We start from the raw sequence: 22,309 nt of genomic DNA, 5'->3' as shown, positions 1-22,309 counted from the left end.
AAATCCACAGACCCTGCTGGATATCACTACTGTTATGTTTGCAAAATGTTACAGTGCTAATGGAGCCCTGCTTGTTTTACCTACCTTGGCAATATGAAACGCTGGCCTCCTAAGTGTAGGTTTTCCAAGGTATTTAAATGATCCATTCACCTTGGACTAATGTACATCTTGTTAAAGCTGTCAGACTTCATTTATGGTTTAGCTGGGGCTGTGATCTTGTGGTGGAGCAGAGAGGTGCCCTTGTGTTTTCTTTTGACACAGTCAGCTAGCTACTGGACTCCCCTATCCCAGGGTTTGCTGCTAATAGAGGTGTAATTATATTTTGCTCCACAGCATATAAACCCATCCATTTTATTATGTAGAATTGGCATGTTGAGTGCAATTGGCCTGTTGAGTGCAGCAGCAGCAGTTCTAACAGCTGATTGCTTGTTCTGATTCTGAAGGGTGAGGTTTTAAAGATGGGTTAGTTTAAAAGCAGCACAGAGGGAAAAACTGCATCTTCAGGGTATGCTCTGAATGAAACAGCCTCCTTGCACACCGGACACTGGAGAATGAGGTGCATGTTACGCATTTAAAGCCCTTTAAAACTGGCATGGGATACTCAGTCTTGTCCAAGTATCATTAATCACAGTTATAAGTCTCAGACAAAATGAGCCTTGACATAAGAAATGTACATTTCAAGTATTTTATTTTCATCTGCGCTCACTCCACAGTGCAGTCAAAATGAATGTGTGAAACATTATTTCACACTTATTTGGACAAATTCTGTATGTATAATATTTTTATAACAAGATGACTAAAATGAAGAAAAAACACCTGTATGTGTCTGGAATACAAGAATAAAGAAGGGTTTCTTAGACTGCAGCTCACGTTCAATGTGTGATTTGAAATATGACTGTACTCCCCTGATAGTTTCTTCCCTTCCAGTCTCTTGGCTTTATTTTTATTTCCCTCCGGCCTGCCTCCTTCCCTCCTTCCTCTTCCCTCTCCTCTCCCTTTCCCTCTCTTTTCCTTCCCCCTTCCTTTGTTTTTCAGACATAAACCTGTCTAATCCAAGACTGAGTTTTGCTCTAAGGCCAATCCTCTGTAAGGATTTCAGCAGGCAGCACTGACGCACATCTACTGCACCACTGAACTGGAAATCCCTTGCATGGATGCAGTGATGCAGTTGCACAGGTGGCTGAAACCCTTGGGTAACACGGACCTAAAAATAAGGCACTGCACCACCTCTTCAGCCAGAATTCCTCAGAGGGCGGGGGCCAATGCAAGGATAAGGGCTCACGGAACATGTAGAGCCTGCAAGGGAGCCAGCGCTAAGCCAGGTCTTGAGGAGGTGAGGTTGGCTGGAGTGGCTGGTGAAGGGAAGCCTGTGGATATCTAGGAAAGCCAGGCACAGCAAGGCTCACATTTAGGGTCCCTGCATTGCCTTGCAGAGTAGGTGCTGCTTTTTTTTTCCACTTGTGTGGGCTCAGAGTAAGTTTGCTGCCAAATCTCAGGCTATGACACCATGTTTTTGATGCCCAGTTCAGGCAGAGAACTCCTCTATGTGCTTCTGCTTATGAAATAATCATTTGTTTCTTGTACAGATGGATAGTCCCAGGCATGAGAAGCAATGTCAATGCAATACCAGAAGAACCACTGTTCCCCAAACAAGTGTAACATGAGAGGTGAGTGCACACAGCCGAAATGCTATCTGATGAAAAAAAGAGATAGTGTTTGGCTGCTCTGAGAAGGTGGCAGATCCTGAACTAGAGCTGGAGTGATGGCAGGCTGGGGGAGAACGTGGGCTTTGGGTTCTCCCCTTCAAGTGATGTTAAACAGGAGAAAACGATCAAAAGTTCAGGGATTACTGTTCAGTCTGCAGGACCCAAGGCTGAGGAGGAGATGTGCCTCACAGGGTGGCTGACTGGGAGGGCTTTGTTAGGAGCTCTCAATCACTCATCTGCTCTGGAGTCAATGGCTGCACCTCAAAGGTCGGCACAACCTCTTGCAAAGTTCGGACCACAGCATTCCCACGCGTGATAAAAACTAGGGCTTTTCTTCTCCTCATACAGCCACCACTTGTTTTATGCTCTGATACATGTCCTCATGGGAAAGGATGATACATTAAACTGCTTGACACAGTTTTGAACTTGAAGATGACCCAAATCTCAGTTGTTGTTTGTGAAAACCACCAGGTAAACATCGATCAAGCTGGCTGGGGCAGGCAAGTGCTGCCTTTTGCCTTTATCAAGTTTGAAGTTTAAAAGTGAGTCACAAGGACTAAATGCAGCACGTGGGTCTTTGTCAGCGAGGGCTGGGTGGGTTTGGCAGGCCTTTTTTTTCTGCCACACATCCGTGTAACGTGATTAATACCCTGAGCTTGAGAGACTTACAGCTCGCATGTAAGGAATTACTGTGAACATTGAGGTACGAGGGCTGTGACAGGGATTCCAGAGCATACACGCTCCTTGCCCATGTGAATTCGTTAAGCATTGATTTATTTGACACCAGAATGAATCACGTTCACTTAACGGGAGCAGACGGACGAGCAGCCCCGGAGGGCAGTCACCGGGACGGGGCCGGGCCAGGGTACCGGGGTCCAGCGGCGCTGCCCAGGGCCGAGGGAGCCGCTGCGGAGGCCGCGATGCGAGGGGCGCTGGCGGCCCCGCTGCCGCATCCCGCTACGGGGTAGGCGGGCTAGGGACATGCGGCCGCTCCCGGCCCGGCCCGGCCCCTCAGGGCGGGGGGCGGTGGCGGCGCATGCGCTTATCGGGGGGCGGCGGCGGCGGCGGCCGGTCTGTTTGCGGAGCCGGCGGGCGGCTGAAGCGGCAGAGAGCGGAGCGGCCATGGGGACGCAGGGAGCCGGGCGGAAGCGGCTGCCGAACCGGGAGCGCCTGACGGCGGAGGACGATGCGCTCAACCAGATCGCCCGCGAGGTGAGGAGCGGGATGCCGCCGCCCCACGTCCTCCTTTCTCCCTCTTCGTACCTCCCGTGGGGTCCCCCAGCAGCCGCGCAGGCGCCCCCGGGCAGCGGGCGCTAACGGCGGTTCAAGGGCAGCTCCATGAACCGCAGCATGGAACTCGCGTTCGCCTCGGGGGTGCCGGCCCCTTCTGTCATCCCCGGGCGCTGCTCGAGTCTGAGGTGCTTGAAGTGTTCATCCGGGAGGGTACCGCGGCAGCGCGGTCGGAAAGCCCTGCGCCAGCTTCTCTGTGCGGGGAAATGAATTGTATGCTGCCGGCGGGGTGGGTGTTAGTGAGTGGGAACCGGGAAATAGGCCACGCCGGTTTCTATGGATGCAGATACACGAGAGAACGGAAAGCAGGAGATTGCGAGATGATGCTGAGATGCATGTGCAAGTGTGCAGTCGAACTTGGAAACTGGCTTATTGTCTGTATTTAATGACTTCGGCTTGCTGCTCAGTAGACACTGCGTTGTGCTTGATTTGACTTTAAACACTTAAAACCAGCTGATACCTGTTTCCTTTATACCTCCTTACTCTTGGGTACCGTTGCACCGGTTCAGTGGCAAACGGGGTGACATGAATTTGGTTTTTATGTTTACTGAATGTGACACAGGTCGTTCTGCATCCTTGTTCCTAGTCTTCTGATGGGGCAGATGGGCAATCCCAACCTTAGATCAGGATAAGCAGCCGATGTTGGCTGCTGCTGGAGGTGGCCATCGTCTTCCCCTAGCATGGGTTATGTGTGTGTCATCCCTGCCTTGCGTTGGTCTGACCCCCACATGGGTTACAAGATTAATTGCTCTTCTAGAAGAGATTTGAGTCTTGGTTTCCTTTCCTGAATCACGTTTGCAGCAGGATCAAATGATGCGAACGTGCAGCTTATTTTTAGTGTCAACTGGCTGTTAGATTGAGTTAGCTGTAACACCCTGCACCTCATATGCATCAGCAGTGGCAGCCCTGAGATGGGAAGCCTTTACTATTCTTGTGTACCATTTTGAAGTGGTTTGTAGCTTCTTTGCAATACACACAGTAGGCTAATATGAGTGATTGGGATAGTGTTTCCACAAGCCAGACTGCTGTGGCAGGGATGGAGGGTGAGGTAGGAGGACAAGAATGTCTTGTGTCCTGGATGTAAGATAGCAAGTATAAAGTGATTGTGCTGTCTGTTGGAGTTTGAGTCATGATAACACCCTAGGAATTGCTTTGGGATGTGGGTTTAAATTCCACACCTGTGTCCTGGCTGTGCTGCCATTTGATCAAAGAAAGCATCAATCTGTAATGATGCCTAAATTATCCTTCTCTGTATCACATTTCTCTCCCACTTTCACCTTTCTTTAGCTGTTATACTGCTTTTCACTGTATTGAGCAGTGGTTCCAGGCTCCAAATATTGTGTTGATTCGGTTTGTGTTTTTTTTTTGTGGGTGGGTGTGATTTTTTTTTTTATTTTTTTAATTTTTTTTCTTCTGGGGACTGTTTAAAGAACAACTCCATTTGGTCAAAATCCCAACACAGTCATGTCTTTTATCTTTTCCCTCGAGTGCTAAAACTCTGAACTGCTAAGTTCAAGGTTCAGCATTTTCCCATATTGTTTTAACTCTCTCTATTACTCTGTCTTGGGTTTTAAGCACTCATAATAGTTTTGTTGTTTAAATGCCCATTCTCCACACCAAAGGTTCAAGATGAATCCTTCCCCATGATCTTTTAGGACTCTTAAAAATGTAAAGCAAGCCTTTTGTCTCCTCCTAGCAAGGGTGCTGGGAGTCTTCATGGCAAGAAGGGTACAGTGATTACTGACATTTTGTCTCTTGCAGGTGTTTAGGCAAAGCTGAACCAAAGACATGTTGTGTTTGTGTGTAGGTTTTCACTCTTTTCTTTGGTCTTCCTTTGTTATCCAAAGCCGCAGATTCTTGCAAGTTGGTAGCAGATTCCAGAATCTCATTTTGCTGTGTTCAGATGGGAGCCTAAAAGAGCATCTGAGCCCTTATTCAGAGAAGTACTTTTACCTTGGGATCTCTGGGAGTAAGCTGAAATGCATTCATCTTCTGTCCTTTTGCTTTTGCTCCAAGGGATTGTGCTGCTTTGACACTTAGAGTGTTATTTTGTAACTTTCAGACTATCCCTCAAAATCAGCAGTTCTTGCTGTACTGTGTGGTTCTGTAACCAGGATGTCTGGCTCTGTATGTGCAGTCTTGCATAGACCAGCAGAGAGCCTTATGCAGTGAAGAAGGCAGCCCTTACTCCCACGGGATGCAGGAGTCTTGAGAGGAAGTAACTAAGCAAGTGGAAGGAAATGGTGAAAGTGAAGCTTATTCTAGTGTTGGGGTTTAGTAGCAGTGTTAGTGGTGTTGATCAGTAGTAGTAAGTTTTAATGTTTGAGGCAATTTCTGAACTAGATCAGCTGCAAGTAGTTTACCATCTTGTCTAGACATGTTTAGAGCAGAAAGTATAGTTACTGTAAATCACCTTGCCCATCAGGTCAGTACCAGATCACTAAATCTGGCTGGGGAGTTTCTGACTCGCATGGTAATTAAATTGATGACAAATAAGTCAATATAGTTAACATGCAGACTTGGAATGTCATGTTTGTAGTGGGCACAGATGATTCCTCTCAGGATTTGCTGTGTGCACACCTAATTTGCAATGTATGTACGTTGGTGAAGTTTGTTTTTTTGAGTGTCACCTCTTGCAAATGAGAGTGACACTGATCAATGATTGGCTTCTCTGCTTTCAGACTCGTGTTGACACCAGTAGGTTATTCTGTGTTTAGGTCAGTGGAAACTTTTGGGCTATTTTATTCTCTCTGTGAATACATGCCACAAGTGTTAGCAAAGTCTAGCAGTTTGATACTTCTAGAACTCTGTGCCAGCACAGCCTGCAGTAATTGCATATGTGTACAGTCATCTTGTCCTCTTAGGCTGGTGTATGTGTGGTTCAGGAAGGCAGAGTCCTGTGCTGCTGAACCTTACAGGGACTGGCTTCCTGCTTGGGTTAGATAGTTTTGTTATGGTACCTTGAGATGTTGGTTAAAACAGAGTGTTTCTCTCCCTCTCCCCCAAATTCCACTATGCTCTTTGCTCCCTACAGTAATAGTTAAGTGTTACTGCTCGAGTGAGTCCAGAGGAGGCCATGGAGATGCTGTGAGGACAGGAGAAATTCTTCCCTCTGAGGGTGCTGAGGCGCTGGCACAGGGTGCCCAGAGAAGCTGTGGCTGCCCCATCCCTGGCAGTGTTCATGGCCAGGTTGGACACAGGGGCTTGGAGCAACCTGCTCTAGTGGAAAGTGTCCCTGCCTGTGGCAGGGGGTTGGAACTGGATGAGCTTTAAGTCATTTACACCTTGTTTTGGTCAAGTTTTGCAAAGACCTGTCACACAGCTCAGAAAAAAATTCCTGCTTTGTGCCATGTCTGTGCTAGAAATCTTCTCTTTTTCATCCAGAACTCTTTTCAGCTAGTAAGTAATTTGAAGTTAGTAACTCCCAGCAACATACCATTACTTTCTGTGACAGTAAAATAAAGTTATGAAGGTTGCTTCTTCACTCTTTGTATGCTGTACGTCAAAGTTTCAAGAACTGTCCTCTACATACTTACATAATTACTATCTTTTTAAATAGCTGGCAGGATCAGTTTGTGGATTGATTGTTTCACTGAAGCTTTCAGTTTGTGCATTGACTTGCATTCTTAGGGATAGAAAAATTGGGATGTTACACTACTGTGAGGGAGCAGAAAGTGCAGGTGATGAGAAATGGCTCAAAATGTAGGTGAAGTCAGCCAGCTTTACTGGGTATGGTAAGGAGGCATGAAGTATCTTCAGAAGTCTAAAGTGGACTTTCAGAACTGGTGAAGAGGTGCTGTGATCTTCATACGTGGAATCTAAAGGCCTGGCTTTTGAATTGAGTGGATAGTTTGAGGGAGAATTCTCTGGTTTGTACAACAATTTGGGTGACTTGTGTAAACCAAGATGCAAACAGTTTGCTAAAAGTCAAAGCTAAATCAAGCAGAATAGATATTTATATGTGGGAGTGCAGGCCATGCAAACTTTCATTGAACTGTTACGCAAACCAGAGTGGTTACAGCAGCGTATTCCCTAAGGCTGTAATAGGCAATGTTGTGTGAAGATCTCTGTGCCTTGTTAGTATAGTGGGAAAACTTTTTTGAGCAGCATTTGGCATTAGAGATGCATGAAGCCTTTTGCAAGTCAGGTAAATGTTCCAAGAGAAGCCCTTGGAAACAGTCTGGTTTATGTAGGGGCAATTGCTTGCATTTGACTTTTTTTTTTTTTTCATTTTGTTACTTCTTACCTTTGAGTGTTATAAATGTATCAGCCCAAGAGAAGAAATTATCTGAAGAAGGATGCCTGGTTGTAATTCTCTCTTCTAAAATAGAACACTGTGAAAGCAAGGGATGCTCATGGAGGGCTTGACTCAGCCTGGTTGACCTAAATATAGGAAGGAAGGAGGACTTTGTAGGCAATGCTTGCCAGCAGGGCATGGTGAATTGTTCCAAAATTGAGATGATGCAGCAGATGTGCTCTTCTTCATTAAACATTCCTTTTCCTTGATGTTTTACATCTGTGTATCCAACAAATGGCATTGGCATCATTTACAATCCTTCTCAAGGGGAATGTGTGAAGGAGCAGCTTTGGATGGTTTAAGAAGTGAGACAAAAATCTTAAGACCCACCTCAGTGTATTTGACTGGTGATTGTAGCCCATCCCCAGTGCACACTCTGCCTCACAATATGCCTATTGCAACTTCACATAATTACTTGCCTGGTTTTATGTCCTGGCCCGAGTCCTCTTCAGCTGTTCTCTGGCTGTCTGAGGAAGCAGCTGTTTAAGGAGCTGTGATTCCTATTTCAGTCAAGCAAGAGACTACTGTTAGGATTAACAACATGGGAAGCCCAGCCTTTTTCTCTGCAAGCCCAAATGCTGAGCTTGCCTGCAGGATGTAATACTAATCATTACCTCATCTAGAAGGATGTTTTTCCAGGCCTCTCGCTGAATAAAGTTGGAGCTCCAGCGTACTTGCAAGGCTTTCAGCACTGTTTGGGTTTTTTCATCCTTGGTTGTAAGGAGCATAATCCACCCAGCACTTCAGGCTTATGAAACAAGGTATTTGTTCCTCTTGTCAAGTCAGCAGGCTGCCAGGAGCAGCAAATCTGACGAGCTAGACCTAAGCACTTGGAGGCAAACCTTAAAATAGCAGCTCTGAAATATCAGCTGTTGTCTCATTTGCATCGAGATACTTTTTGGGGGAGAAGTTGCCTGTTGGAATGGCTGGGAGGGAGGGTGGTGGTGACCAGAGAAGGGGAGCTGCAGTAAACCGTATTGTCCTTCAGACAGTTGTAAGGTGGCTTTGGTAGTGGTTTGCTTTTTGTTTTTAAATACTAGAGATGCTTCTGAGAAGGGAAGGTGCATAGTCATTCCATCACGGAGCTTTCTGTGCTTCTTGTGTTGTCTGGTGCTCTTGCTCATCAGCCTGGATTTACTAGAGAAGATAGCCTTGCATGTAGTAGAAAAATACCTGATTTTGGACTTTCGTCACACAGTAAAGATGAGGAAAGTGCTTAAGGGCTGCTTATGAGCAGACATCTGCTTTGGTAGGAGACTTGCCAGGCTGGTCAAGATGTGTTGGGGAAGGGGGGCACCGATCCATCCCAACACTCCCAGTCAGATGCCAGCACCTATAATAAATGCTCGGAGCGATGCAGAGCTATTTCAGCTGCTCTAGCCAATGAGCTGGCTTCATTCGGAGCTCGGCTCAGATGGGGAATAAACAAGAGGCATCAGATATGTGTGCATGGATACAGGGATGTGATATCATTGGCATCACAGAAACATGGTGGGATGGCTCCTTTGACTGGAATGTTGGAATGGAAGGTTGCAGGCTCTTTTGGAAAGCAGGCCAGGCAGACAGGGAGGGGGCAAAACTATATTTAAAAGGCATTGACATGGGTAGGCTTCGTCTTCAGTCCTGCAAGTCAGAGCTGGCCACTTTCTGGTGAATGTGTTTTTCATACCATGAGTAGCTGAGATGAACACAAGTCATTTTAATGCGATTGCTGGGTTCCAGCCTGGCATCTTTCCTGTAATTTTGGTTTTGGTTTTTAATTTTAAACTCTTAAAAGTAAGCTGCTGTAAGGTAAATCACTGCTGGTGGAGAGCTGCTCTGTGCAACTAGGCACTGCAGAGAGTAATCTCTTATATTGAGTAATCTGGTGCTCTGGAGCTTATTTGCAGGTACTTAGATATGGTGAGGATGAAGAACCACCAGTGTTGCTACAAGGCAGCACTCAAAGGCCTGGTTGTAGATGCTTTAACTATTGAAATTAAGGCTTGATGTAGCATAATAAATACTAAATAAGGTTATACTTTGCTGGTAGGAATTTGAGGGGTTTAATTGTCTAGGGGGAGCTGATCTAGTTGCTGTGCAGTGCTCACAGTGTGTAAATGACTTCAGGGAGGTGAATGACCATATGACAGAATTTTCTGTTATGAAAATGTAGATCTTCTGGTCAGGCTGTTTAAAAACTACTGCTGTTGGGAGGCCACAGAGGATATAGAAGTTGTGTATTCAGAGGCTGGGGAAAAGCGTGCAAGTAATACTTTCACACCGGTGGGAATGTGCCATAACTTTGACCACTGCACTAGTCTGACAACTGTCCTTATCTAGAAAGGTTGCTGGTTAGACCTCAGCTTCAAAGACACTTCCTGTGTGTATTTGGATGGGTTTCTAATTCTGCCTTCAAACAAAATTAACTAAGCAACATGAAGTGTGAAGGGCAAGGCTTGGTAGGTACTTCCTGATGAGCAGAGCCAGGAGCAGTTTTATGGCCTAACCAGCAAAGAGCTTTGGGTGTTGAGAGAGGGGAAGACGCAAGCTAACTCTGACTAACACAGTTTGCAAAACTGAGGGTTATTTGTTCTGGGACATGGATGTATGCCTAAACAAAATCCAGGCAGAAGGGCGTTTATCTTGGTTAAGTGAAGCAGCATCTCCCAAGATGGATGTGACTCGTGCTTCAGCATCTAGCCTGTGATCCTGTCCTTCATCCCCATGATGTTTTGTGTTTTCCTGGAAGTGAATTTCTGGTACAGTGTGTGCTACTTAAGGGCATGGAATTCTGAAAAGGGGTGTGGGGGGTGAGGTTGTCTTCAAATCCTTTGTGAAATGTTTGGTTTTATTATCAGACATAAAAGTTTGCAGATTTTAACAAAACCAGTGATTTCTGGGTTAAGAAAGGATGGGTGTTATGGGTATTGACTGTAATTATTTCTAAAAGGCACAACTCTGATCTAAAGATTTGAGTGACTACCTCTGATTTGGAAGCTCTGTTGAATAGGTTGAAATAATTTTTGTTAATTTAGGGACTTTCAATACTGTTCAGTGCCAACAAAAATGAGTGTCTGAGCTAATTGCTCATTAAAAGTTTCTGACCTGGAACTGGAAAGTCGATTGCTTTGTGAGTATACTTTCAGTAAAATATACTGGGTAGGATCTGAAAAGAGGTGGACCTGTTCAGTCGTGTCTGCTTTGCCTTTCTGTGTTCCTGCCGCCTATGAGCCGGCAGGTTGGCATGGGCTGTGGTTTTATCCTCCTAAATACTACTGCAGCATTTAAGAGTTGAGCTGGAGACAGCAAACAGGGAAAGTGATCTTAGAGTGCCAAATCCAAGCTGTGTTCCAGTCTCGGATGTGCTGGGGAAGCCTCTAGTTCATCGCCACTCTTCTTCACAGCTCTCCTCTTCCTGGATGTTGCTTTTGTGTGCAGGATGAGAGTTTCTTGTGTGATGCAACTTAATCCTGATGCTATACTTGGAAAATCACTGAGTGCCTTCTAGTTTCTCAATGCTTTGTGGGCCCCTTTGCTCTTTGAGAAAATACTGAGATTTTAGTTTTGTATTGTATGTTGTGCAAGTAATCAAAGCCTTTGGTAAACCCGAATTGCCAGGTGCATCACCACTGCTGGGTTCCTGGTTTTAATACCTTGTAATTAAGTAGGACACTGCTTGTTATCATTGGCGTGTGAAGAAATACAAAAATCCTACTTAAGTTTCAGAGCAACAATTTTCTTTCCTTTGAGCTGTTAGGAGGTCTATGTGAATGAGAGTGGGTTATTCAATTTGTATTCAAACTTCTGTTGAAGAAACAATTGAACTGCTTCTGGCTTCCTCAAAAATAGGCTCTCGGAGTTGGGTTTTTCCTACTTTGGAGTTTTTAAGTGTAATTAATGTCACACTGATTTAATCTTCCCTGGAATGGAAAAGCTTACTGGAAGCACGTTACACAAAGCAGTTTGTGTTTTTACTGGTTCAGCTGGTTAGTCAGTGCCTTCTGTTTTCATATTGCTTGCAAATTAAATGATGGTGCCTCTGTCCTGAGTGGTCCCACTGGTGACTCTTTGCAGACCGTTATCAAAATCCCACAGATGCCTTGAATGCAGATCTCTTCACAGACAGAGAATGTAAAGGAATAATGTTTCTTTCCTCTTGGTCTCTTTTCTTGCATATCTTGTGACCTTTCCTTTCATCAGTTGCTGGTTTCAGTTGAGTATTTTTTTCCTTTGCCTTTCTCTTCTGAGTACTTCCTGCATCCCAATATATCCTTTCTCTAATCCTGTGTTTGAAAAGCACATTAAGCTGAGTCTGTCTCTCTTGTTTTCTTTTACCAGCCTCTTCCAGTAGACAGAAACTAAATACAGGAGAATCTGGCATGCTAAAAGCTGGGGCAGGCTTTTAAACTTGTTCCCTCATGGCAGATGGATTTCAGACATCCCTAATTGGGTCTTCTGATTATGGAGTGTTTATCAGCTAACATACTAGGATGACATGAGAGCAATGAAAGGCTCTTGGTGTGTTTCACATGCAGAAAAATCCTTGGGCTCCGGGCTCCTATTGGGCTCTTGTAGCTTCATAAAACACATACTGCTCTAGGTTCAGGTATTTTGGGTATGGCTGTTTATACTGGTGCCAGTGTACTACAGCCTTCACCTGGAAATGATAAAACCTATTTGCTTTTGCTGATTATTGAAGGTAGCAGCCTACTGGGTTTTGTTTTTTAATCTTTATAATTACTTCTTGTTTCTCCCTGATTTGCAACCTGGAAGTTGACTCAGTTGAGTTGCCAGGAGAGCAGATGACGTAACTTTGTGTTCCGTCTTACACCGGCATGGTTTTGGACAAGAAATTTAAACTCTAATGATCTGCACCCCTGTTGCTTTGCTGTGCAATGGAGCGTTGCCCAGGAGCTGTTTTCTTTAAGATGCCCCTTCTCACACGTGAAGTGTGTCTGTGCTGGTCTTGATTTTCTTCCTTTGCTGAATGTGTTGCTGAACTCTAAGAGGATTTATGATGACAAATATGGTGCATCAACATCTGTTGAGAATTGAGGTGGGCTTTTGGGACGTTCTTTTCGTGACACCCAAAGGTCACCATTTTGAGCTATTTCATTGTCTGTTAAGTATGAAATGTAAATCTGCCTCCATGTGAAATGAGTACATTGAAACAGTAATGCGACCTAACCTTTACATGAACTCTGCAGGAATCTAGGGGCTCTGGGAAATAGTATGCTTGTGTGTGGATACAAGGGATAATGTTGGTCTATCTAGAGAATGTCAGGGTTGTATTTATAGAGGGTTACACAGTGTTCTTTGTAATATTTGTACATTCTTGTCTAATTACCCAGGGGAAAAAAATATCATTATTTAGTGAACTAGAGCAAGTTAAGGAAGTTCCTCCATGTGCTGGTGAAATGCTTTTGTATCACTGATGGAATAAATACATACTGTCAGACTTCACAGTTCTCAGTCTAGCAGAAAGGCATCTAGTAACCCAGAACTTGTGTAACCAATCCACCAGTCTAAGCAATGTACCAATTTAGCACTGGAAAATAAAGATCAATGGGTTTGTAGTGAGCTGTGCTCTTACGGGGGGCTCAACCTGTTAATACAGAAGCAAACCTTTTACAGAGATCTGCATTATCTGGAGTTTCTGCTCTGAGGTCTGCTGCCTGTGCTGCTGGCGTAACAGGTCTGCTCCTTCTGTCTTCCTGCTGTAGAATCAATACAGTATGCAAAAAAGTAGTCTAGTATCTTGCATATGACCTCTGCATATAGTGATTAGGGATATATGCCTTATGTGTAACACTTCTAAGATTGCTTGGTGCGCCTTGGGAGCTGGTAGGAAATCACAAGGGAGTTGGCTTTTCATTGTAATTTCCTCTAATAGAATGTGATTCTTAAAGGGCTGATCTTTTGCAGCTGGTTTATCCCATTCTCTCACCACTTCTTGTCACTTGCCATTTTTTGAATACAGCTGTTCCTGACACAAAACTAACTGATTGACACAATTTCAGTGTTAAACACACTGAGTGTGAAGATGAAGTTGTTAGATCTGCTGGGTGGGAACTGCTGTTAGGGGAAAAAAAAGGAACAAGCAAAGAAAGGACCTGACTGGGGGAAGGCTGTCTCTGTCTTATGCCAGAGTGGTATTCTTTGATTTCAAGAACTCATGTGGCTGTGAAGGTCTCTTTTGTTGTATGACTGCACAAGGTGTGTGTAGCCTGGTAGCGTCTTTCACACTGAATTCACTTGTTAGTAAGGGTTAGGACACAGATTCTCTGTGCAATCCATTATAGCTCAGACCCAGTTTGGATACAGTAATCCTGTCCCACCCACGCACAAAAGCTGTCCAGTCGTTTCTCAAACGATGCTGGGTTTTTAGCTTTAATCCGAGCTCTTGGGTTGTTCAGCACCATCTCCCTCTGTGCAAGTTGTCTTGACATGTCCTGGTGCTCTCCAGGAATTCCTCTTCCTATGGGTTGTGGAATGATAGCAAACACGAGAGGATAATTCCTGTCTGCTGGCCAGGTGAGGGTGTCTTGTGGATACAATTTTTTGAATTGGTTGTCATTGTGAGATATGGAGGAGAGTGAAAGGTGTGTGTATGTGTGTGTGTGTATATATATATATGTATTTCATAGGTCTCTTACAACGGCTTGACAAGTATGAATGTTTTCTCTGTGTAATTTCCTGCATGTGCTTTTTCTGCAAACTGAATGTAGAATTTGGCTCCCCTCGAGACATGGTTCGGGTGCTGCTCCTGAATGTTTGAAGTTTGATATTTGTGCTTAAAGGACAGAAAAATCCACTAAAGCACGATGTAGTAAAACCTGTTTATCTGTACTCTGCAGTATCCAGCTGTACTAACAAGAATGGCAATTTCATCAGGCTTTTGTAAGGTTGTTTCTGTGGACATAGACATGGTAAGCATGTGTATATGTTTTATATGTAAAATAAGGTGCTTCTCTGGTGATGCCTCTTGCAGGGTCCTTCATACAGTTTATATACTAGACTTCTGATCTTTTCCAGTACTTACAATGACTCTAGATCCTTCTTTCAAACTTCACATAAAGTCAGTGTAGTTGAGGTAATGAAAATCATTGCCTTACAAGTTATAACAATTACACTGTATCCAAGAAAACATCATATTGTCAATGTAATAAAACTCTTTATTACCAGATTGCTTTATTATCTCTAATCAGTCTGAAGAGCTAGATTTAATTAAATCTGCTTGTGGATGAGAACATTCCAGCCATGGAAAGGAGCTCTAAAGGTCATCTCCAGTTTTGAATTTAGGATTACAAGTAAAAATCTGTTCTGTCTTCCATAGAATCCTAGAATGGTTTGGGTTGAAAGGACCTCAGGATTATCCACTTCCAACCCCCTGACGTGAGCAGGGACACCTCACATTAAACCATGTCACCCAAGGCCCTGCGCAGCCTGCCCCCAAACACTGCCAGGGATGGAGCATTCACAACTTCCCTGGGCACCCTGTGCCAGTGCCTCAGCACCCTCACAGGGAAGAACTTCTGCCTTATATCTAACCTGAACTTCTCCTTTTTTAGTTTAAACCCATCATCCCTTCTCTTATTGCACAGCCCCTGATGAAGGGTCCCTCTCCAGCATCCATCATTTTCAGTATGTTTAAAAAAAAAAAGTGTGTGGACAAGTGTATGATGGGGAGGAAGCAAGGGCCACTCAAGGGACAGATCTGATGCTGGTGCAGAGCAAAGCAGCATCTGACAGTGCTGAGGCGCTGACACAGGATGCCCAGAGAAGCTGTGGCTGCCCCATCCCTGGCAGTGTTCAAGGCCAGGTTGGACACAGGGGCTTGGAGCAACCTGCTCTAGTGGAAGGTGTCCCTGCCTGTGGCAGGGGTTGGAACTGGATAAAAGTTAAGGCCCCTTCCAACCCAAACCATGCCATGATTCTGTGACAGGGTCTGATGGTACAGCCTGAGCTAATGGGCAGGTAACCCTCTGTGTAGTGTTAACTTGTAACCCTAGAAGTATCTTGTGTACTTCTGTGCTCGGGTCTTTATTTCTAGCACTTCGATTGCAATGGTTTAAGAAAGGCTTTTACGAACTTAAAGGAATTAAGTAATCAAGTGTAAGTGGTAGGTGTGACTAGTCTTTCCAAAGACTGGGAAACCCTTTGATTTCTCTTCTCGATGAATTCTTGTTCCTTGAGAACACTGTGGGGTGCTTTGATCATTTGAAAGTAACTCCAAAAGGAGACTTCATTTTTACTCGCCCAGGAGAACTTGTATTCAGTGTCAGGCAGGACATATTATTTGGACGTACTGTGCATCACACAGAGATTTTATATACAGATACAACACATTTCTAGTACTCTCTTTAACATGCTAAGCTTGACAGAATTCCATCTGAGACACAGTAAGTTGTTATACTGGCTGGGTTTGCTACTTGCTGTATACTTGGGACAAGAGGGAAAGTATGGTGTGGCAAATCCAGATATTTAACATCATATGTTGAATTATTTCCTTCCAAATAGAAATGGCTAATACAGTAGTTATGTGATTTGTTTATTGTCGGACTATTTTTAGTTTGCTTTTGCTTCAGTTCTGCAACAGGACTGCAGGGAGGCTGGTGCAATGGGATGTAATGTTCATCCTAATACTGCCAAAATTATGTATTTGTATAAATACACATTTGTATTTGTTTCCATTTGTATAATGGAAAATTGTATAAATGGATTTAATTTCCAGTTCTGTAGTGTTGCAGTAAGTTTTTTCCCAAGGTGTGACCTCATACGGGAAACACCTTGGGAAGTACAAAGGTGAGCTTGGCTTTTATATAACATAATGGGTCTTGTGGACAGTCTTCTGCTAGAATTTAACATCTGAATGTTTCACATTATTAATTTGAAATAACTTTTCTTGCACAACAGTTTTAAAGCAGACCCTGTTCTGTGGTGCATGAGAACACTTAGCCTGGGGGGAGTCAGCAATAAATAGCTTTATTCCCTAAAGCAGTGGCTCTTGGCCAGCTTCTGTGCTCTTACTCATCAACTGCTGCTCTTAATTCTGCCTAATTCAAAGTTTTCTTATCTCTGAAGAGCAGGAATAATTATTTATGCATGATTTGTACTCCCGAGGGTCCTTTCATTAATGAGACACTGAGGTTCCTTGGTTCTTGCAGGCAGTTCATTCAGGATCCTGGCTGTGCCAGTTCCTGTGTGACACACTGCAATCCAGTCAATACAGATGTTGGCTTCAAAGTCTCCTTGTTTCTATCTCGGGTTTTATTGGAGCCAGAGGCCCGTGGCACATTGCAAGGCTGGCAGTGCTCAGTGCAATGCTCACTGCAACACATTTCTTCCTGGTAAAAAAAAATCATCACATTTTCACCATAAATGTCTCTTAGAAGCACTTCAAACTGAGAGCTGAGTCTGAACACATCAATGAAGCTTCACTGTATTGATTTATCTCCTCGTCCTGGTTGGTTGCTTATCCTGTGAGATTATGCTATGTAAGAATGAAACCCAAGACAAAAAAAAACCAACAGACTTACAGCTTCCTAGAAGTAGCTTGTTAAGCAGTGCTTGTTCTAGAAACGTGCTAGTTCAAGGGCAGGACTGAAAATCACGATAACACCATCAAATGCTCCAGTAGTCAGATGTCAAAGTTCTCTGGGTTTGTTTGGCTTGAATGGTTTTTAATGCTACTGCTGCTTTTAGAAGATAATGTTCTGGGCAACTTCTTTCTCATTTTTGTGTGGTTCATGCTCTTATCAGTTGTCTTCATTTGGAATATTCTAAGCTCATCAAATCAAAAAGTTTTAGTCTTATTTTTGGTTACATTTAAATGAAGTGCAGAAAACAAGCGCCTATTTTATTCTGTTGTTTGGTGGCTATTTCTGCCATAGCATTGTTGAAAGTTCCAGGGAAAGAGTTATGGCTGAAATGGAAATAGGGAGTGAACATTCCTCACTTGGACATTGACTCGAACCAAAACCGAAGTGATCCTGGCATAGTACCATGGGAAAATCTATGCTTCTGGTAATGTCAAATGCCATGTTTTACAGCTGCAACACTTACTCTGAGTGTGGGGAAAGGAAAAGTTGGTTGTGCAAAAAGTAGCAGAGAGAAAAGGAAGGAGGTGTCTTAGATCTTAAAATACCTTTGAAAGCAAAGTGCTGGTATTGATTTTAACGCTTCCTTGGAAGCTGTGCCATCATTAAGGAAGGGAGCATGATACTGTAGACCTGTCCAGTGTCTCAGTAAAGCCGTTACCCTTCTGTGAAAGATGGGGGGGAAATGGTGCTGAAGTTTTGCCTGACTAGCATAGGTACGTGAGAGCAAAATCCAGCATGGTACATCTTTATCCTCTGTTTCTTAACTCCCCAAGCAGTCACTTCCCTCACCTTGGCCTGTTTCCTGTTTGAAGAGTGAAGCAATGCTAGTTCTGGCAGGGCTTTGGGCTGTGCCTGTGGTTTAGCTAAGTAGGGTGTCATAGGAATGAGCTTCCTGCCCTAATGTTCTGTCTTTTTCCCTTCCCTGCTACTGACTCATGCTTGGAATCAAATGAAAAAGTTAACCCCTTAAAAGAGGGGGGAAAAAGACCCACAAACGTTTCTGTGAATTTGTGAATGCAGGGAAGTGGTTTGGTTTGTGGTGGGTTGGTTTTGGTTGTGGTTGTGGCTTGTTTTTTCCTTTTTGTATTTTGCCTCAGTGTGGGAAACGTACTGACTGGTTATTCAGGATGAAGAAGGCCAAAACATGAACTGGGCCGGTCTCTCCAGTTCAGGTCACAGGCAGGGGGCAGAGGTCATCTGCAATTCCATTCTGAAGCAGATTAGAGATCCGCACCAGCTGTTTGGGTTTCAGCATCTTGGGTGTTAGTGAAAGCATTATGAGAGAGGCCTTTTTCTCTGTAGGAGACCTGTGTCTTCCTGCTTGGATTTGACAAGATAGAAAGCCACAATTGAAGGACTATTAATGAGATTAATTGACTGGAAGGCTAACCCTGATGCAGCAAGTCCTTCATCTACTTTCTTGTCATGATGGTTGCAATCTAGTGTTGGCCTTTAGCATTTGAAATCAATTACAAAGTGACTACATTAGATGGAATTACTTCATAACCCACAGCCTGAGTTCAGCAAAAATTGCACTGGACCTACTTATTGTGAATATAAGCTGCCTAGTGCAGTGGATGTTGTATTTATGATACTTCTAGAAAAGCATCCTGGTTGAAGTTCAGGAGTAGAACTGTCAGCTTTATCTGTTCCTCCTGCTCTCAGAGCACCAAAGCTCTGTGTGAAGTGTGTGCAAGCAGAGAGGGGCAAGCATAGCTCAGATCCTGGCCAGAAATGGCATACATTTCTGCATATACATCTACTTATGGTCAAAAGACTGAATAACAGTGAAAAACTTGATTAGAGCTTTGAACTGTGATTGCAGTGAGGTTTGTCGTTTCCCCATCTAGGAAAGCAGACAGCGTAGCTAATTCTTTTATAAGATCCTGTTGCACCCACTTGCCATCCAAAGCTAGACCTTTGTCAAAAAAGAGTTGAAAATGACAGCTGAGAGCTAAAAAAACCACACACACACCCCTAAAAGATGAGGGACTTGTCATGTTTGTTGCTGTTGGGATGCTTTTAAGCGTTAATGCAGGATTCTCTGGAGATGCCTCCCCATTTTGCATACTAATATCATATGGTGAAACCTGGTAGTACTTTTGCAGATTTGGTTTGTGAGAGTGAAGCCTGCAGGACAGTAAATCTGTGCATAACTGCAACTGAACCAGCCTCTGCACTACCAGGTATCTCCCTGTGGCCTCCCTCCTTTGCAGGTACAAGTCTTCCTATTTCTCCTCTTCCTCAAAGGTGGGAGCATCCCATTGCAACAGTCTCCCTGTAAGTCGCTGATGCTTTCAGGGTGTTCTGTAGGTCTGTGATGCTTTCAGGGGTTCTGTTTCACATTCCACTTGAAATTGGTTAAAATTCACTTGAATACAGCTAAAACCTGGATTTTCTAGTTGGTGGACAATGTCATTTGAGGTCCAAATATGTGTGGAAGTAAGATGATTTTATATAAAAGCTTCAGAGTAGTGTCGGTTCTTTCTGACACTTACTCAAAAGTCCATATGCTATCTCCAAGTGAATTTTGGGATTTGCTGGAAAGGAGAGGAGATGCAGACTTGGATGTGGATGCTATAGCTTGTTTCAGTGCATTGAGTGAGGTAATTCCATCTCCCTGAGCAACTCAGTGTGATTAGATTATCAAATTGATTCTTTAAAAACCAACCAAACAACAAACCCCAAGCAAACCAACCCAACCCAAACCCAACCAACAAACCATGAAAAACCTCAAAAACATGACTCAGAGCTTTGATTTGTACTGGTAATTTCTGCTAAAGACCTGACTCTTCTAATGAATGTTAATTAGCCTTATAAATATCCTCCAAATACAGTTAAAGGAAATTACATGTTGGGGAAGTAAAGCTGAAGCTGCTGTGTTGGTGAGGACTAATTGGCTCCAGCAGAACCGAGTTAAAAACAAGACCTCATAGAGAAAGAGGCAGCTTTCTCGCAAAGGTTTTATTGATACTTCTAGTTAGAAGAAATAATAGTGTTTGCATACCTTGTGCATCAAAATTGATCATTGTGTCAATTTCATTATGGCAGATATGCTATGTCTGTGTACTCATGTAAATAGTGTTGGATTTTTGAGACTAAACCACAATGTCACATAAACTCTTCTCATCTCTGTAAAGCTGTAGCTTTACAGTGTCCTGGTGTATCAGAGTCCTTAAAGCTGCTTTTTGTGGTGGTGTCTGGCTTCTCAGCAGTGAACTTCTAATGGCAGTGAGTTGAGAGCGGCTTTACCTGTCATGAGCGTGAAGACTGTGCTTGATAAAAAGCGGGAGCTTGAAGATCCCACATCTTTGGCAGGGCTTCTCATTGTCCACGGTGGTGGGGAGTGGGAGTCAGTTTCTAATATTAAATCCACCATTCGCATGCCTTTTTTCCCCTTTCCTGCAGTGTGGATGTATTACATAGCCATCTGTAGAGACAGAGAAGCAAGGCTCCCCCATGAAAGAATTTTCATACCAGGGTTGGTCAATGCTAACATCTCTGGTCAGTGCTAATATCTCCAGTCTCTGCTTGGATTTTTGAAGTCTTGAAGGATAAATCACTTGTGTCATCTTAAACCTGATCTCTTCTCCTTACCCTTTCCCTTGTTGGACGGGAAGGGTGAGAGTGTTTCCTGCAGTCATTCCCTTGCAGGGAGGTGGACAACTAATGAAGGGTTGTGTTACATGCTGTAGTTATGAGTTATTTGGAGGTGGCCAAGTTGGTCAACAGCTGCAGCCCTCTGCTATCATGTGAATGGTTTGCTTTTTGCCACACTGCTTATTTTAATGAACTCCATCTGTACATAGTTTAGTCCGTACTAGAAAGCAGATTGCTGAGCTGGTGGTGTGTGTCTGCAGTGCTGTATAGATGCTGTGAAATGTCCAGTCTGCTGGGTTGCAGGTGAAGGTTAAATATGAAAGTGAGGTGGATCCCTTATTGTTTAGTACAGAAGCAGTTCCCAAACTGTTGGAATTTTGCCTGAAAAGGAAGGAGATTGGAGGGGAGGGAAGGGTGAGGCAGCAGTTGCTTAGAAAGGAGCTGGTATTTTCCTGGAAGAGGCAGCTCATTATCTCTGAAATGTGTTTTGTAGTTAAATCCCTGGGTATTTTTGTTTGTTCCTTCACCCCTCCAAAAGTCCTGATGACAGTGACTTACTATTCAGGATTTCCCTGCTATTGAAAGCGATTTTTCATTCTAGATTCTCTGGTTTTATTCATATTGGTGTAGAAGCTTACTGTCCTGTTCTTTAAGTCTTGCTTCGATAAATGTGACAAGGGAAACACAGAATGGGTTCATTTTAAGGTAAATTCCAACCAAAATCTAAGCACTTTCCTTAAAACGGAAAACTTGAAGTTCTTTTTCTTAAGATTAGGCTTTGTTAATAAGACTTAAATGACTTAAATGTTTTTTTTAGCTGCAGCTTATTCAGGTAAAGTTGCTTGCCCGAGTCTAAATATATGAAGCATGCCACCCAGAGCCATAGTTGGCTTCCTGAGAATGTATGATGTAGCATATTTTCCTTTTCCTCTGCCATAGGTTGAATATCAATCCTCCACCAGCATACCACACCAAAAATAAGGCTGTATAAATATCTGAGCACATGGAAAAAGAACTCTCCTCTTACTACCACGATAGAAATTAAAAGAATTACTCAATTTTAGGCACTCAGTGGGGACCTCTTAAATTAGTAACAATTCTGTGAACCCAAACATCCCAGGTTTTAGGCAGATTGCTGTAAAGGAGCAGGGCAGTGCTGGCACACGCACTGAGATGACCGTTACGGTGCCGTATGTCAGAGGAAGTGTTTGACGGCTTGCAACAGCTTCCAACAGCTGATGGTTTTGAACCAAACGTGTATGCCAAATTAGGTAACTTCATGGTGCTTTTTTTGCTCTTTGTATTCCCCTTGCTGCTCCTTAGTTTGAGTGTTTCAGTGAACACATCTGACAGGAAGCACAAGAACTGAGCTGTATTCAGGAAGAAACACCCCCGTAGCACACAGGGCTTAACTGGCTGAAGAATGAAAGGCTGATTTAAGGAGAAAATACTATTTTTGTACATAGCTTGTGCATGAGAAAATGTGTGCATACTATCTATTCTGATGCTTCTTTAAGATCAGGAATGTAATGTTCCACTTAGATTTAGCAGAACTCTGCCTCTGTGTGGACACTTAAACATTAGCTGTTGGTGTCAAGGCTATGGGCAATTGTGTTGGATTCAGAACAGTGCTAGTGCTTTGTTTCACTGAGAGACTATGAAGCTGGGGACTTAAGTCCTGTTAATGCTGTAGCGACATAGAAGAGCCCATAAGAAAGTCCCTAGTAATTATGAAGAGCATCAATACCTACCAGACACGAAAAAATCTAGTTATGGAGGGTGATGGGTACTGTGAGGAGTCTTGTTTTGGCTTTCGTGTCACCAGAATGGCA

General features: G+C 43.6%; 1 protein-coding gene across 24 annotated transcripts in view; it reads left to right on the top strand.

Moving 5' to 3' along the window:
- Nucleotides 1-2,791: 2,791 nt before the first annotated feature.
- LRRFIP1 (LRR binding FLII interacting protein 1) overlaps nt 2,792-22,309 on the top strand; it is a 106,503-nt gene continuing 86,985 nt past the window's right edge. For 22 of the 24 annotated variants that reach the window (XM_057422905.1, XM_057422896.1, XM_057422867.1 and 19 more), the window contains exon 1: nt 2,813-2,918. In XM_057422905.1, the coding sequence (XP_057278888.1) occupies nt 2,829-2,918 (90 nt within the window). In that variant the 5' untranslated portion in view covers nt 2,813-2,828. Of the gene's footprint in view, nt 2,919-22,309 lie in introns of all 24 variants that reach the window. The other 2 variants (XM_057422916.1, XM_057422655.1) reach the window with 1 other exon arrangement.

The sequence above is a fragment of the Pezoporus wallicus genome, unplaced genomic scaffold, assembly GCF_028554395.1.
Source record: "Pezoporus wallicus isolate ANWC-B61680 ecotype Strahan unplaced genomic scaffold, APGP_CSIRO_Pwel_v1 contig_3488, whole genome shotgun sequence".
In the NCBI taxonomy this organism is placed as follows: domain Eukaryota; kingdom Metazoa; phylum Chordata; class Aves; order Psittaciformes; family Psittacidae; genus Pezoporus; species Pezoporus wallicus.
Note: the sequence above shows the minus strand (reverse complement) of the source record. Positions and strands in the feature narration are given on the sequence as shown.